Source organism: Mixophyes fleayi, chromosome 4 (assembly GCF_038048845.1).
Source record: "Mixophyes fleayi isolate aMixFle1 chromosome 4, aMixFle1.hap1, whole genome shotgun sequence".
Classification (NCBI taxonomy): Eukaryota; Metazoa; Chordata; class Amphibia; order Anura; family Limnodynastidae; genus Mixophyes; species Mixophyes fleayi.
In genome coordinates, this window is record NC_134405.1 from 172,814,458 (window position 1) to 172,828,484 (window position 14,027).

Consider the following 14,027-nt stretch of genomic DNA (forward strand, 5'->3'; position numbering starts at 1 on the left):
GCGATAACCGCTTCCACTCTTCATGGAAGGCTTTCCACAAGATGTTCAAGTGTTTCTGTGGGAATTTTTGCCCATTCATTCTGTACAGCATTTATGAGGTCAGTCACTGATGTTGGATGAGAAGGTCTGGCTCGCAATCTCCATTCCGTTCATCTCAAAGATGTTTGATGGGGTTGAGGTTGGGGCTCTGTGCGGGTTAAGTTCTTCCACACAGAACACATCAAACCATGTCTTTGTAGATCTTGTTTTGTGCATTGGGGCACAGTCATGTTGGCATAGAAAAGGGCCTTCCCTAAACTATTGCCACAAAGTTGGAAGCATAGCATTGTCAAAATGACTTGGTTCACTGAAGATAAGGGGCCTAGCCCAAACCCTGAAAAATAGCCCCATACCATTATCCCTCCTCCACCAAACTTCTCATTTGGCACAATGCAGTAAGACGGTTAACTTTCTTCTGGCATCCGGCAAACCCAGGCTCGCTCTTTTGACTGCCCAACAGAGAAGCGTGATTCGTCACTTCACAGGAGATGTTTCCACTGTTTCACAGTCCAGTGTTGGTGTGCTTTATACCACTCCATCTGACCCTTGGCATTGGTCTTAGAGACGTGAGACTTGCATGTGGCTGCTCGGCCATGGAGACACATTTCTTTAAGCTCCCACCACACAGTTTTTGAGCTTATACTAATGCCAGTGGAAGGTTGGAATTCTTCAGCTATGGAATCTCAGAGCGTTTGGTGACTTTTACGCACCAGGCGCCTTTACAGTCGTTGACCCCACTCTGTGATTTTACGTGGTCTTCTGCTTCGCGACTATGTTGCTGCTGTTCCAAAACGCTTCCACTTTCTAATAATATCACTTACAATTGACTGTGGAATATCCAGCAGGGATGAAATTTCACAAACTGTCTTGTTGCAAATGTGGCATCCTATCACAGTACCACGCCTGAACTCACCGAGTTCTTCAGAACAACTAATTTTGTATCACAAATTTTTGCAAATAGGGACTACATGGCTAGGTGCTTGATTTTATACACCTCTGGCAACGGGTCTGATTGAAACGCCTAAATTCAATAAGGTGTGGCCAAATACTTTTATCCATATAATATATATACATCAGTGTATGCCTAATAGTGTAGTATATCCGGAACTGTAGCCAAAAATAAAAGGTGATGATATATATGCGTACCGGATATATTTTTAATTAGGTGTATTAAAGTTGTGGTCCTCACAAACTGCACCCGGATACTGTTCAAGGCTCCACACCATATATAAGAAACCTGTGGAAAACAACAATAGTGTGATATTGCTTCAGGATAATGCCCAGTACCAAAACACTCCGTGTATGTGTTTATGCGTACCAGATAGAAGACAGATACAGCTTATTTGTAGTAATTCTTGGATCTCAGACGTCATGATGTTCTTCCCAGGTATAGGGGTTTACCTCTAGCAATAGATAACATTAGTGAAACATCGGACTGTCAGGAAGGGCTAGCTTTCCTAGTTTTGTGAGGCAGCAGTTTTGAACAGGCTGATGGACTAGTTGTTTTAGGCCACTTCTATACATTGGGTATTTATTAATTTCCACTGAACCCTTATATTCATTACTTTGCTCTAATTACTTGGATTCTTCTAGTCATTATACTGAGAGCAGAGACAATGTTGGTCTCTAGGCTGAGATTGATTTCTCTGCATTCTAAAGAACAACGCTGGATTTTTCTTGCAGCTCTGTGAACCACGAGCATAAATTTGTGTAAAATTACCGTAGTAATGTAAATAATGCGCAGCCCATGTTGTTCTAAAAAAAAACGCGGGCAATTGAATCTCCCCCATAGTGTCTCAATTCTTGGTAGTCTGGGATTGATTCATTTACTTTTCAAAAGCTACATTGTATACATGCCAAGATAGACAAATATTTCACAAACCAGTGTTTTTAACCAGGTGTTGGGACTCAAAAATGTCTAAACTGGACTTCCTTCACTCCTTTCCAGTTTTTACTTCTCCATGCTAAAAGTCTTGTGTGTGTCTTCCCCTCCCAGTAGCAGAGACTGGATGGCATAAAACCAATTTAAAAGTTTCTACAACTCCTTGCTTGAAGAAAGCAGATCTGCAGATATACTTTGTCTGTTGTGCCTACCCACATTTTCTGCTTTATAGTGTCTTGCATGACATCATATAATATGTAATGGGAGGAACTTTTATGTTGACCAGTGCTAGGACACTAAATGAAGCTTGGGATATATGGTGTAATTTGGTGACTCTTGAACTGCTGAGTATGCCTTATGGTGTGCTCCATGGTTACCGTGCCCACCCCATTTTATGAGGTGAGTGTGGTGTAATTAAGTGCAATCTATGCACTGTTAAACACTAGATCGCAGTGGTTCCCAAACTGTGTGCCGTGGCTCCCTGGGGTGCCACGGCGATCTCACAGGGGTGCCTTGGCCAGGGCCGTTTGTAAGCAAGGCAGGGCACTTCTTGGTAAATATTTTTTCTTAGGGAGGCTTTGTAAAAATTATGGAGACCTGAAGGGTGCCTCAAACTGAGAAAGTGTGGGATCCACTGCACTAGATCAATGTGTTTAAATCAAACATGCTCCATCTGTACTGCACATGGTATGAACATTACTGAATGGTATATATTTACATGCTCTTCTTTACAGTTTGTGCATATTATGCAACACACACAATGATTTTGTGGTAATTGAACTTAACGTGTTTGTGTAAAACCCGTTTATGATTTATACGGCCAGATTAATTGCTTAATAATTATTTGTGCTTTCTTTAGTGAATTCTACCTGTCCTTGTGCTTCTAAATATAAAGCCAAAGAGCACATTTGTGATGACTTATTATAATATTATTGTTCTTGGGTACAGTGCATGATAGTAGTCAGTTATTTCTTGAAGATCATATTTTGGAGGTTGAAAGTTATTTATATGCAGCACTTTCAGTGTGGTTAATGCTGTATGAACAGCTCTGGCACAATTTATTTTTGAGCTGGGGAAATTGTCATTTAGTACCTGCAGCCTGGGAACAGGGCCTGACTGACTTGTTTATTGTAACATTAGTGATCTTGAACCTGTGTTCCTTGGTTCAAAGCTCTTGAGGCGGTGATCAGAATTGAGCTTTCTTTACAACACTCTGAGGAAGGGCATTATTGATCCATAGTAAAATTTGCTGCATCACAAAATGACTATATAATTGCTAATTTTACAGCGTAATGTTCACTCTTGTTAAGGACTTAAAGTCCTGTGGACAGTTAATAAATTAGTGTGGCTAATGACTAGGGTTACAATGCAAATAATTTAAATGTAAATCTGAAAAATGTATTTGTACAAGTACTCAGGTAAATATAATAAAACATGTTGTTGGTAGTGAAGGAGAAGCATAGAACACAATCATAAATCAGAGCAATTTGCACAATGTACTATGTTGCTGTGTAGCAGCTGTGAAAAATATAAATAATGCCTGCAATGCCATTTAGAATATAGCAGGCGTTAGCACAGTTTTTTTTTTATTTAGTATTAAATAGCACTTCTACCATATTGAGCTCAGTCGTTTCACTTCTACATCCATCTTATAGAACTTTCATGATATTTAATGCGTTTGGAAACTCTTACAGATAAGATTGGAAATATTTTCTTCTTGTAATTGAAGCAATTTTATGTATCTTTCTGCCGATGTATTAGGATCTTTGTAGTTTCTAAATATGTTGCTGGAAAATGAGATTCAGTTACAAAATAAACAGTGCTTTGTCATAGATACTTTAGGGTACAGCAGGCAAAGTGGTGATTAAAGGGGAAATACAGCTCTTAACAAGAGGTACATATGGCTAATGTTGTAATGCCGTTGCACCTTTTTCAGTAGTTAATTTCTGGCCATTATGAAGATGAACTTGGGGCTCTGCTTTGAATTTTGTAGTTTAATTTTTGGTGTTTGTGAATGGGAGAATAGTAGGGAGAGAGCTTGCCCTAATCGATTAAGTAGGTCCATGATATAAACAATGGCTGCGTGTAGAATAGAATTATAAATGTAGCTTAAAAGTTGGCATAATTGTTTGTCAATTACTTCATACAATGGAGAATACAGAAGGTTTATTAGGTATTAGTTGCATTAATAGTTTTGTGTAATTAATAGTTTTTTTCTCTCCCCCCGTCCACCCTTCCAGTCGGGGTCCCTCAGCGCTCTGTTCTGGGACCCTTAATCTTCTCTCTATACACCTCCTCCCTGGGTGAACTCATCAGCTCCTTCGGCTTCAGCTACCACCTTTACGCTGACGACACTCAACTATACCTCTCCTCTCCTGATCTCTCTCCCTCCCTCCTCTCTAGGGTGTCCGCCTGCCTCTCTGCCATCTCCTCTTGGGTGTCCTCTAGATTCCTCAAACTTAACCTTGCCAAAACTGAGCTCATAGTTTTTCCCCCCTCTCATACTTCATCCCCTTCTGACCTCTCCATCACTGTCGACAACACCTCTATCTCCCCTGTCCCCCAACTTCGCTGCCTTGGTGTCATCCTCGACTCCTCTCTCTCCTTTGGCCCCCACATCCTCTCTCTTGCTAAATCCTGCTGCTTCCAGCTGCGTAACATCGCTCGCATCCGGCCCTTCCTCTCCCAAGATGCCACCAAATGCCTTATCCACTCTCTGATCATCTCCCGCCTGGACTACTGCAACCTCCTCCTCACTGGCCTCCCCCACTCTCATCTCGGTCCCCTTCGATCTGTTCTTAACGCTGCTGCTAGGCTTATTTTCCTCTCTCGCCGCTCCTCTTCTGTCTCCCCCCTCTACCTAGCCCTTCACTGGCTCCCATTCCCCTTCAGAATCCTCTTTAAGCTCCTCACACTCACCTACAAGGCCCTCGCCAACTCCACTGCGCCCTACATCTCCACTCTCCTCTCTATTCATGCTCCATCCCGCCCTCTCCGTTCTGCCTCTGACCGTCGCCTCTCTTCCCCCCTTATAACCTCCTCTCACGCGCATATCGAAGACTTCGCCCACGCTGCCCCCTCCACTGGAACAAGCTCCCTCCCTCCATCAGAACTTCCCCTAATCTGTCCAGTTTCAAACGGGCCCTAAAAACCCACCTTTTTATTAAAGCCTTTCTGTCTCCCACGTAACTTCCTACCTTATCTTCTGCCTCCGTCTCCCTACTGTCCCTCTCTCCCCTGCGTCTCTCTGTCTGTCCACTCCTCCCCTTATATTGTACACTCCTCTGAGCAGGGCCATCTCTCCTCATGTTTCCACCACTTCTAACTCTGCTCTCCAGCTACTTAGCCCTCCTCCTCGAGGGTCCTCCACCCCACGTCCACTCTCGCTCCCTCCTCCTTCCTGGGGGTCTCCCTGACTTCCGCGCCCTCCTTCTTGGGCCCAGTCATTTGCGGATCCTCCCTCCCCCTTCCCCGCCCTCTCTAGCTGTGCATTGAGCTTACTGAGTTACTGTGCTTACTGTTTACTGTACTGTGCTGTCTCCCATTGTATTGTAATTTGTTTGTCCCTGTACGGTGCTGCGGACGCCTTGTGGCGCCTTATAAATAAAAATTAATAATAATAATAAAAGTGAGAAAGGACTCAGCGTTTTAACATTAACCTTAAAGGAGAATGGCTCAGTCAAAAGTTTCCTGGAAATTTGTGATATCTGGGTAATAATTTCAGTGATAATATCTATTTTATTTTCAGGATCAACCAGTAAGAAGGCAGAGGGCATTTCTACTCTGTCCTATATAGGTGTCCTGTCTGGCAGACTTATAGTGGTGTGGAAGAGATGTACAGTAGTGTCCTATCCCTAGATTAAAGGACCTCTGATTTGAGATATGCCATTGGTTGAGCATTAGTTATGGAGATTCACATTTTGTATATGTTTTTACACCTACCTTCGTGCTGTGACTTATTTCATCATCATCATCATCATCACCATTTATTTATATAGCGCCACTGATTCTGCAGCGCTGTACAGAGAAACTCATTCACTTTTGCCAAGAGTCTTTTTTTTTTTGTACCACAACAAGAACCAGTTATGAGGAGTAGGAGTATAATGTGCACTGTGTGAAAGTTGTAAATCATAAAGCATTTTGGATTTAGTGGAATGCTGGTTGTCAGTGGTGACATTTTTCATTGCTCTGTGTGAAAGTGTATCTGCTTGCTTTGTACTTTATTTTTTTTCTGTATTGATTTACCAATTGTACTTCTGTGGTACTGTGATCATCATCATCAACATTTATTTATATAGCGCCAGCAAATTCCATAGCGCTTGACAATTGGGAACAAACATTAATAAGACAATACTGGGTAATACATACAGACAGAGAGGTGAGAGAACCCTGCTCGCAAGCTTACAATCTATAGAACAATGGGAGTTTGAAACACAAGGGCATGTACTAAATCATATTACACGATGCACCAGCTAGAATGCAAAGGTAAAAGTATTGGGTGGGCTGTGTGTGTAGCAATGTTGGACAGAGGGTTGTTGTCTTGTGTTAGCTGTGTAGAGAGTGGTAATAGGGTAATCTAGGGAGATTAAGATGGTGGTTGAGGAATATAGCTTGTCTGAAGAGGTGGATTTTCAGAGCACGCTTGAAGGTTTGAAGACTAGAGGAAAGTTTTACTGTGCCAGGGAATTCCACAAAGTTGGTGCAGCACGAAAAATGTCCTGTAACCGAGAATGGGAGGATGTGATGAGAGTGGAAGAGAGACACAGATCTTGTGCAGAACGGAGGTGTCGATTTGGGAGATATTTTGAGACAAGTGAGGAAATGTATGTCGGTGCAATTTTGTTGACGGCCTTGTATGTTAGTAGAATAATTTTATATTGGATTCGTTGAAATACAGGCAACCAATGTAGACAGACAGAGAATGGCTCAGCAGAGGAAGAACGGTTTGCAAGGAAAATCAATCTAGTCGCTGTGTGCAAAATAAATTGTAGGGGTTCAAGTCTGACTTTAGGAAGACCAGTAAGGAGGAAATTGCAATAGTCGATGCGGGAGATGATGAGTACATGAATTAAGGTTTTTGCGGTGTCTTGTGTGAGATATGTGCGTATTCTGGAAATGTTCTTTAGGTGTATGTAACATGATTTAGGTATAGAGTTGATGTGGGGAATAAACTATAGTTGTGAGTCAAGGATTACACCTAGGCAACAAGCTTGCGGTGTGGGATTTATGGTCATGTTATCAACAGAAATAGAAATGTCAGGCAGGAAGCTTCTGGTTTTGGGAGTGTCGAAGTCGTATAATTTGATGAACGAAAGTATATTGGTTAATATTGTTTTATCGTGCAATTGCACTCAGTATGCCATGCTAGACGTTGCATGGTGCGATCACGCGGTAAAATACGCACGCACACACTCGCACTACAACATTTAGTTATTTATATATTTCATATTTATATTGATTCCATTCCACAGTGATTTGTGAGCAGATAGTATTTAGTTTATTATTAGTTTATATATTATGATTATATGTACACTTTAGTGTTATTTAGGGTTCAGGTTACAAGAAACGTGTCATGTCTGGTATCATTTTAATCCGCTATTCATCAGCAGTTGTCCAGTTGCTTCGCCGAAGAGATCGCACATTGCATACTCTAGTTAGCGATGTTAGGGAATAAATGTTTAAAGAAATACTGACTATAAAATGCTAATAGACTAGTTGTAACTGGATTCTTGACGGGAAAGTCAGAGCACAACCCCTGGAGAGATGGCCCCCACCTTTGGATATTTTGGTTTGAACTGGCATGTGACCTACTGCACTCTGGACCTTCCTGATACCTGGACCAATAGAAGCAAGCCACACCATCTGCATTATTTTCACTGTAACACCGAGTGTATATAATACAGCTCTAACTGGTACCAAATCAGTCTTTTCTCACCACAGTATTCTGGAGTGAAGTACTGTACGCTGGTACCAGTGGGAGCGCAGCTTAGTGAGCGCATGTGGGCGCGGTATGTATGTATCTTTTTGGTATTGGCTGTACTGTATTATTATGTATTGACCTGCTATATTTTTTATCTGCTAAAATAAATTACTTTGTGCTTTGGAAACACAAATCGCTTATGCAATGCTTATTGGAAAACGATAGAATTATTGTAATAGGAGGAAATATTATTAATTCTGTTTTTGAAAGATTGAGTTTAAGTTGGCGAGGAGACATCCAAGATGAAATGGCAGAAAGACAGTCAGTAACGCGAGACAACACCGATGGTGAAAGATTCAGGAGAGGATAGATAGATTTGTGTATCATCCGCATAGAGATGATACTGAAATCCAAAGGAGCTTATTAGTTTTCCAAGAGAAGTGGTGTAGATAGAGAATAGCAGAGGACCTAGGACTGAGCCTTGTGGTACTCCAACTGCTAAAGGAAGCGGAGCACAGGTGGATCCAGAGAAATTAACACTGAAAGAGCGATTAGATAGGTAGGATGAGAACCAGGATAGGACAGTGCATTCAAGACCTAGAGATTGTAGCGTTTGTATGAGGAGAGAGTGGTCAACAGTGTCAAATGCAGCAGAGAAATCCAGGGGAATTAGAAGAGAATAATGTTTTTTACAATTTGCTGTAATCAAATCATTGACAACCTTAGTCAGCGCAGTCTCTGTGGATTGTTGAGAGCGAAAGCCTGACTGAAGAGGTTCCAATAGGTTGCCTGCTGTAAGAAATTGTGTGAGGCGAGAGTAGGCAATTCTCTCGAGAAGCTTGGAGGGGCATGGGAGTTGAGAGATGGGGCAGTAATTTACGAGAGAGTTAGGGTCAGAATTGAGGTTTTTTTTTAAAATGGGAGTAATCATTGCATGCTTGAATAGTGATGGAAAAATACCAGTAGAAAGAGAGAGATTACAGATTTTAGTTAGGGGGGAATGAGCACAGGAGACAGTGACCTACCAATTTGTGAGGCAATGGGATCAAGAGGACAGGAGGTAGAGTAGGAAGATGAGAACAGAGTAGAAACTTCCTCTTCATTTGTGGGATCAAATGAAGAGAGTGTGTCAGAGAGTGATACAAAGGAATTGAGGCGATTGCTTGTCGAGGGAGATGATACCATTTCAAGTCTGATCTTATCTATTTTGTCCTTGAAATAGGAAGCGAGAGGTCAAGTGTGGAGCTTAGAAAGAGTAGTTTGGAAGCGGCATTGGAACGTGGATTAGAAATAGGGATGTTGAAATCACCCATGATGATTGTGGGGTTGTCGGAGGATAAGAAGTGAGGGAGCCATGCAGAGAGAAGTGTTCAAGAAATTGTTGGTGTGGACCAGGGGGGCGATAGATGACAGCAACACGCATAGAGAACAGGTTAAAAATCCTAACAGCATGTACTTCAAAAGATGTGAACGTGAGTGATGGGACATTTGGTAGAACTGTGAACGTGCACTGTGGGGAGAGAAGTAGTCCAACCTCCCCTCCTTTTCTGCCTCCAGGTCTGGGTGTGTGGGTGAAATGAAGACCACCATGTGAAAGGGCTGCAGGTGAGGCAGTGTCTGATTGCGTGAGCCATGTTTCTGTTGTTGCTAGAAGGTTGAGGTTGTTTTAGATGAAGAGATCGTGTACGTAGGTAAGTTTGTTACAAACAGAGCGTGCATTCCAAAGGGCAAATTTAAAGGACTTTGGAAGAGAGGGGAGACATGTGATGCGTTTGAGGTTTGCTGGATTTCTGTAGTGTTCAGATATATGCGTGTGGAAGAATTGAGGGGGACCTGGATTAGGGGATATATCACCCGCTAATAGAAGCAGGAAGAAAGAAAAGATGCTTGTAAGATGTGTGTCTTTTTAGTTTCTGGTGACAGGATGAGGCTGTTAAAGTTATTGAATTTAAATAGGAAAAAGAGTTCATGAGTGTTCACTAGAGGTGAGTGAAGTAATGAAGGGGCCATGTGGACCGAGGTGTCTGTTTAAAATAAATATATATATTTATTTTAAAATCGGTGCATGTTCCTGATTTATATTTATATGATGCAATTAATAAACAGTTCTTTAGAAAAATTCTGTGCGTACATTCTGTTAGCATTTGTGGGACGTCCTATAAATACCCTGGGGCACTGTACTATGAGTGGAGGCACCCCCAGACTAGTATGCTTAATCCCGCCTTCATTAATAGCTTGATACAAATTTAATGGTACCAGTCAAGTTTATAAACATGTACAGACCCTGAGGGTAAGAGGGTGTACCATCTAGGCTAGGCATTATGAAAGTATTGGTGTACTATGAAGTTATCCCTTAGAATATTTACAGATTTAGGATGTTATCTAAGATATGGATATATAGCATCACAATGTAAACTTTTGTTGAACTTTTATTTAGATATGTCAGTATAGTACAGCCAGCAAGCAAGCACAAAAAAAACCTTCCAATTTCCTCCAACCCTTTTTCTGGCTGTAGATTTTTGTTACCTAACTAATTACTGGCTAACTAGTTCATCTTTGCTTGCTCTGCCCATAACACAGAGCCACAGAGGTGGAACTAGTGAGCTGTGGGTCCCAGTGCTGGGAGGAGGGACCAGGGACCCCGCCCCTCTGCATCTGCCATGCAGTGGGCCCCTTTATCTCAAGGGGCCCCGGTGCACTGCACCTGCCGTACCAATGGTAGTTTCGCCACTGCAAAGCCCCACCTATTTACTCTTCCTCCCCAGCACTAATTTACTAATAAACAAGGCATGAATTACACCCATGTCTTCCTCTGTCCACCTGTGTGCAGAGGAGTGCAAGGAATTAACCCTGTCTGCTGTATGAGCAGACAGACTCTCTGAAAGACGATCGCTCTTTCTGTCCTCTCCTCTTTTCCACTAATGTGCGTGTGTATGTGACATATATATATATATATATATATATATATCTGCAACCATTCTCTGTTGTGTGTGAAATCCCAGCAGATAAATAGTTTCTGGTTTCTGAGGTACTTAAAACACCCCTTCTGGCACCGACAATCATTTCACCGTCTGTGATGTAGATCATTTTTATTCACAATTCTGGTGTTTGGTTTGAACAACATCTCAACCATTTGTGCATGTCTGCATGCTTTTATGAGTTGCTGCCACATGATTTGGCTGATTAGATATTTGCATTAACGAGCAGTACCTAATAAAGTGTCCACTGACTGTATATTTATAAAATGTTGTGATAATACAAAACTTAAAATGCAGAGTATTGCACACTTAATGCTATTATACTTTGGTCAATTAGAACGTTCCGTGATAATTTTGTGGTCACCAAAAGTGAGTTTTTTTCAATTTGTAAACCTTGGTCCAATAGAATTTGATCAAGGAATGGGGAATTCTTACGTCCACACCTTGGTCCATGTATAATATGTCTGTGTTTTATTATATGTGTGTGTGTATAAGTCATACATACATTTTATTTACACACATGTAGTTTTACTTAAGCATACTAAGGTGTTTATATAGCAATGGTATAAAGCCATTGTGTTTGTGCTCAACAATGTTTGAAACATACTTCTCAACACTGGATAATTTCAAAGCATGACCGTTAACAAAGGGGTCGTGTCTGCGTCATCATGGGGGGTGTCCATGTCATCATGGGGGGTGTCCATGTCATCATGGGGGATGTCCATGTCATCATCGATGGTCGGTGGGGGTATGTGTCTGCGTCATCATGGATGGTGAGAGAGGTATCTGCGTCATCAAGGAAGCGTTTTTGCGTCCTTATGGGGACGTGGTCACACCCGTGGGGGGGATGCATAGCAGTCTGATAGCAATAGGCTGCCCCTTAACCTCCTTCCCTATCCATAATATACCTTTCAGTGCAGTGTGCACCTGAGCAGCATTGAATCTCAACATTCTGGTCCAAGTGGGACAGAGCCCACAAATAGGGACTGTTCCACCTATATCAGAATAGTTGGAGAGGTATGTTTAAAAAATTAGCTAAAACATAAATGTTAGGTGGATCCACATGGTAGTATTGCACCATGCAGAAATTGATGCTTCTTAAGCTTATAACAGTGGGTTACGAGTTCCTATTATAAAAGGATTTTTTTCTTGGCATTGGCATGTATGTTTAATCCATTTCCATTATTCAGTTAACTGGAGTCCTGCTCAACCCATGTGAATTTCTGTATTTTTGCTGCATTTTACTTCTTTGATTTTAGTGCAATCAGTGAAGGAATCAACACAAAAATTACTTTTTTTTTCTTTTTAATTGTTTACAAAATATATGTTTGAAATGCAATGATTTTTGGAATTAACTTCATGTATATGGATTATTATGTATTTTTTTTTAATCAGCATGCTATTATATAGGAGTAAAATAAAGAAACCTAAGTTTGTTGAGTTTTGATAAAATTCTGGTTACCACTTCTTTTTTTTTTTCCAGATGAGTTAAGGAAGTTGAGTTGGTCTGGCATTCCAAAACCTGTCAGATCCATAACGTGGAAATTGCTCTCGGTAAGATCATCTCTGTTGTTGCAATGTATGAGGCCAACTGCAAGATATAGAAAATTATTAATTTTCATGATTTTGTATTCCCGGATTTGATTTGAATTTTTTTTAAGATAAATTATTTTATTAAAAGATATGCTAGAGGAAATGTCATAAATGTTTAGAAAAATGTATTAGTTGTCAGTTTTGATATTCTTCAGTATCAATATTTTTAACTAGTGCCTTTTTATCTCCCAGTTTTAAAACCGCTGTAGAATTCTGGACTGATTCACTTAGACTTTTCACTCTTGAGAATGTTAGAAACTTTATCACTGGATCTCCATGCACTTAACCTCTGTTTAACATTCTGAGCTGTGCATATGAGTGTTTAGCACTGCTGTTTTCTTTCTCTTTCCCCGAGAAAGATGCTTTAGACAGCTTTCCTTTTTTGGCATTAAGTCAAGTGGGAAAACAAAGTGTTTACATCAGATTGAGACTAATTTCCAGAGTGAAAATACTTTTTCCTTTTGCTAATGAGAGCTAATGTTTGCAGATTAGTGGATTTTAGTTCTGAGTAGAAACATTGTCAGGAGTAGCATATAGCATAAACTATTAGTTCCCTAATTATTGGTCCCATTTTTAAAGTGTTAAATGGTTTGTGTTTAATTTCAAGGCCAATATATTATTTTTAGCGATAGTAAAATATGAAGTATATATTGCATTATAGTTATTAATATTATTTTGGTGTGCCAGTAATGCTGTTTAATGGCTAATATGTTTTTAACCGTGTTCATGGGCTAGCTACAGCAACATATGTCTTGTTTTTGTTTTTTTGTGTAGTACAGCGGTCGCCAACCAGTCAGAAACTAAGAAAAAAATATATCTATAGATTCCACAAAGAACCAACTATTCCCAACTATACCATTTTATGTGCGTACATGTACATATACACAATATAAACAAACATATACATTGAAAATATAGCAATTTACAATATCCTGCTATGCAAAAAAGAAAATATCGGACATTACCAAAATGCTTAACTGCACCTCTTACCTCACTGCTGTGTCCGGTGGAGGAGGATTGAAATGATTAACAAAAGTCCGACTGTTCACACCTCTACTGCATCCACAGTCATTGTGGAGTCAAAAATGGTCAACATGACTTCTTCACATACCCCTTACATGCCAATCAGATGTTCCCACAAGATCAGATCTCCCTACATGCCCCTTACATCAAAGCTCTCTACATGCTAATCAGACCTCCCCACATGCCATAAGAGTTTATCACATGCCCTCTCACTCACCTTGACCACTGGAGCCCGTGCAGAGGAAGCAGGGAGGGCACACTACACTTTCTTCTCCTTGAATGCATTGTGACAGTGTGAATTCCCTGTGCTGTGCAATGGAGGTCATATGATGAGGACTTCCAGTCAATCTTCACTTAAGGCAAATAGGGGGCAGGTCTAATCCCTGCCAGAGTACCATCATCATTATCTGTTATATAATTAATATAAGCTATAGTAGCTATTATAGAATTCATATATATAATAATGATATTAACCTGGTCAAAGAATGTACTCACATGAGTCCCTGCACCATTGGAGCTTACAGTCTAAATTCCCTAACATACAGACACACACTGGGAGAGACGAAGATATGTTTTGCACAGGCCATGGTCG

The 14,027-nt window shown here is 40.7% G+C and overlaps 1 protein-coding gene across 6 annotated transcripts in view; it reads left to right on the forward strand.

Annotated features, from left to right (window-relative positions):
* TBC1D22A (TBC1 domain family member 22A) overlaps positions 1-14,027 on the forward strand; it is a 470,079-nt gene that overhangs the window by 102,463 nt on the left and 353,589 nt on the right. For all 6 annotated transcript variants that reach the window (XM_075208864.1, XM_075208865.1, XM_075208862.1 and 3 more), the window contains exon 5: positions 12,303-12,373. In XM_075208864.1, coding sequence (XP_075064965.1) covers positions 12,303-12,373 — 71 coding nt within the window. The remainder of the gene's footprint in view (positions 1-12,302; positions 12,374-14,027) is intronic.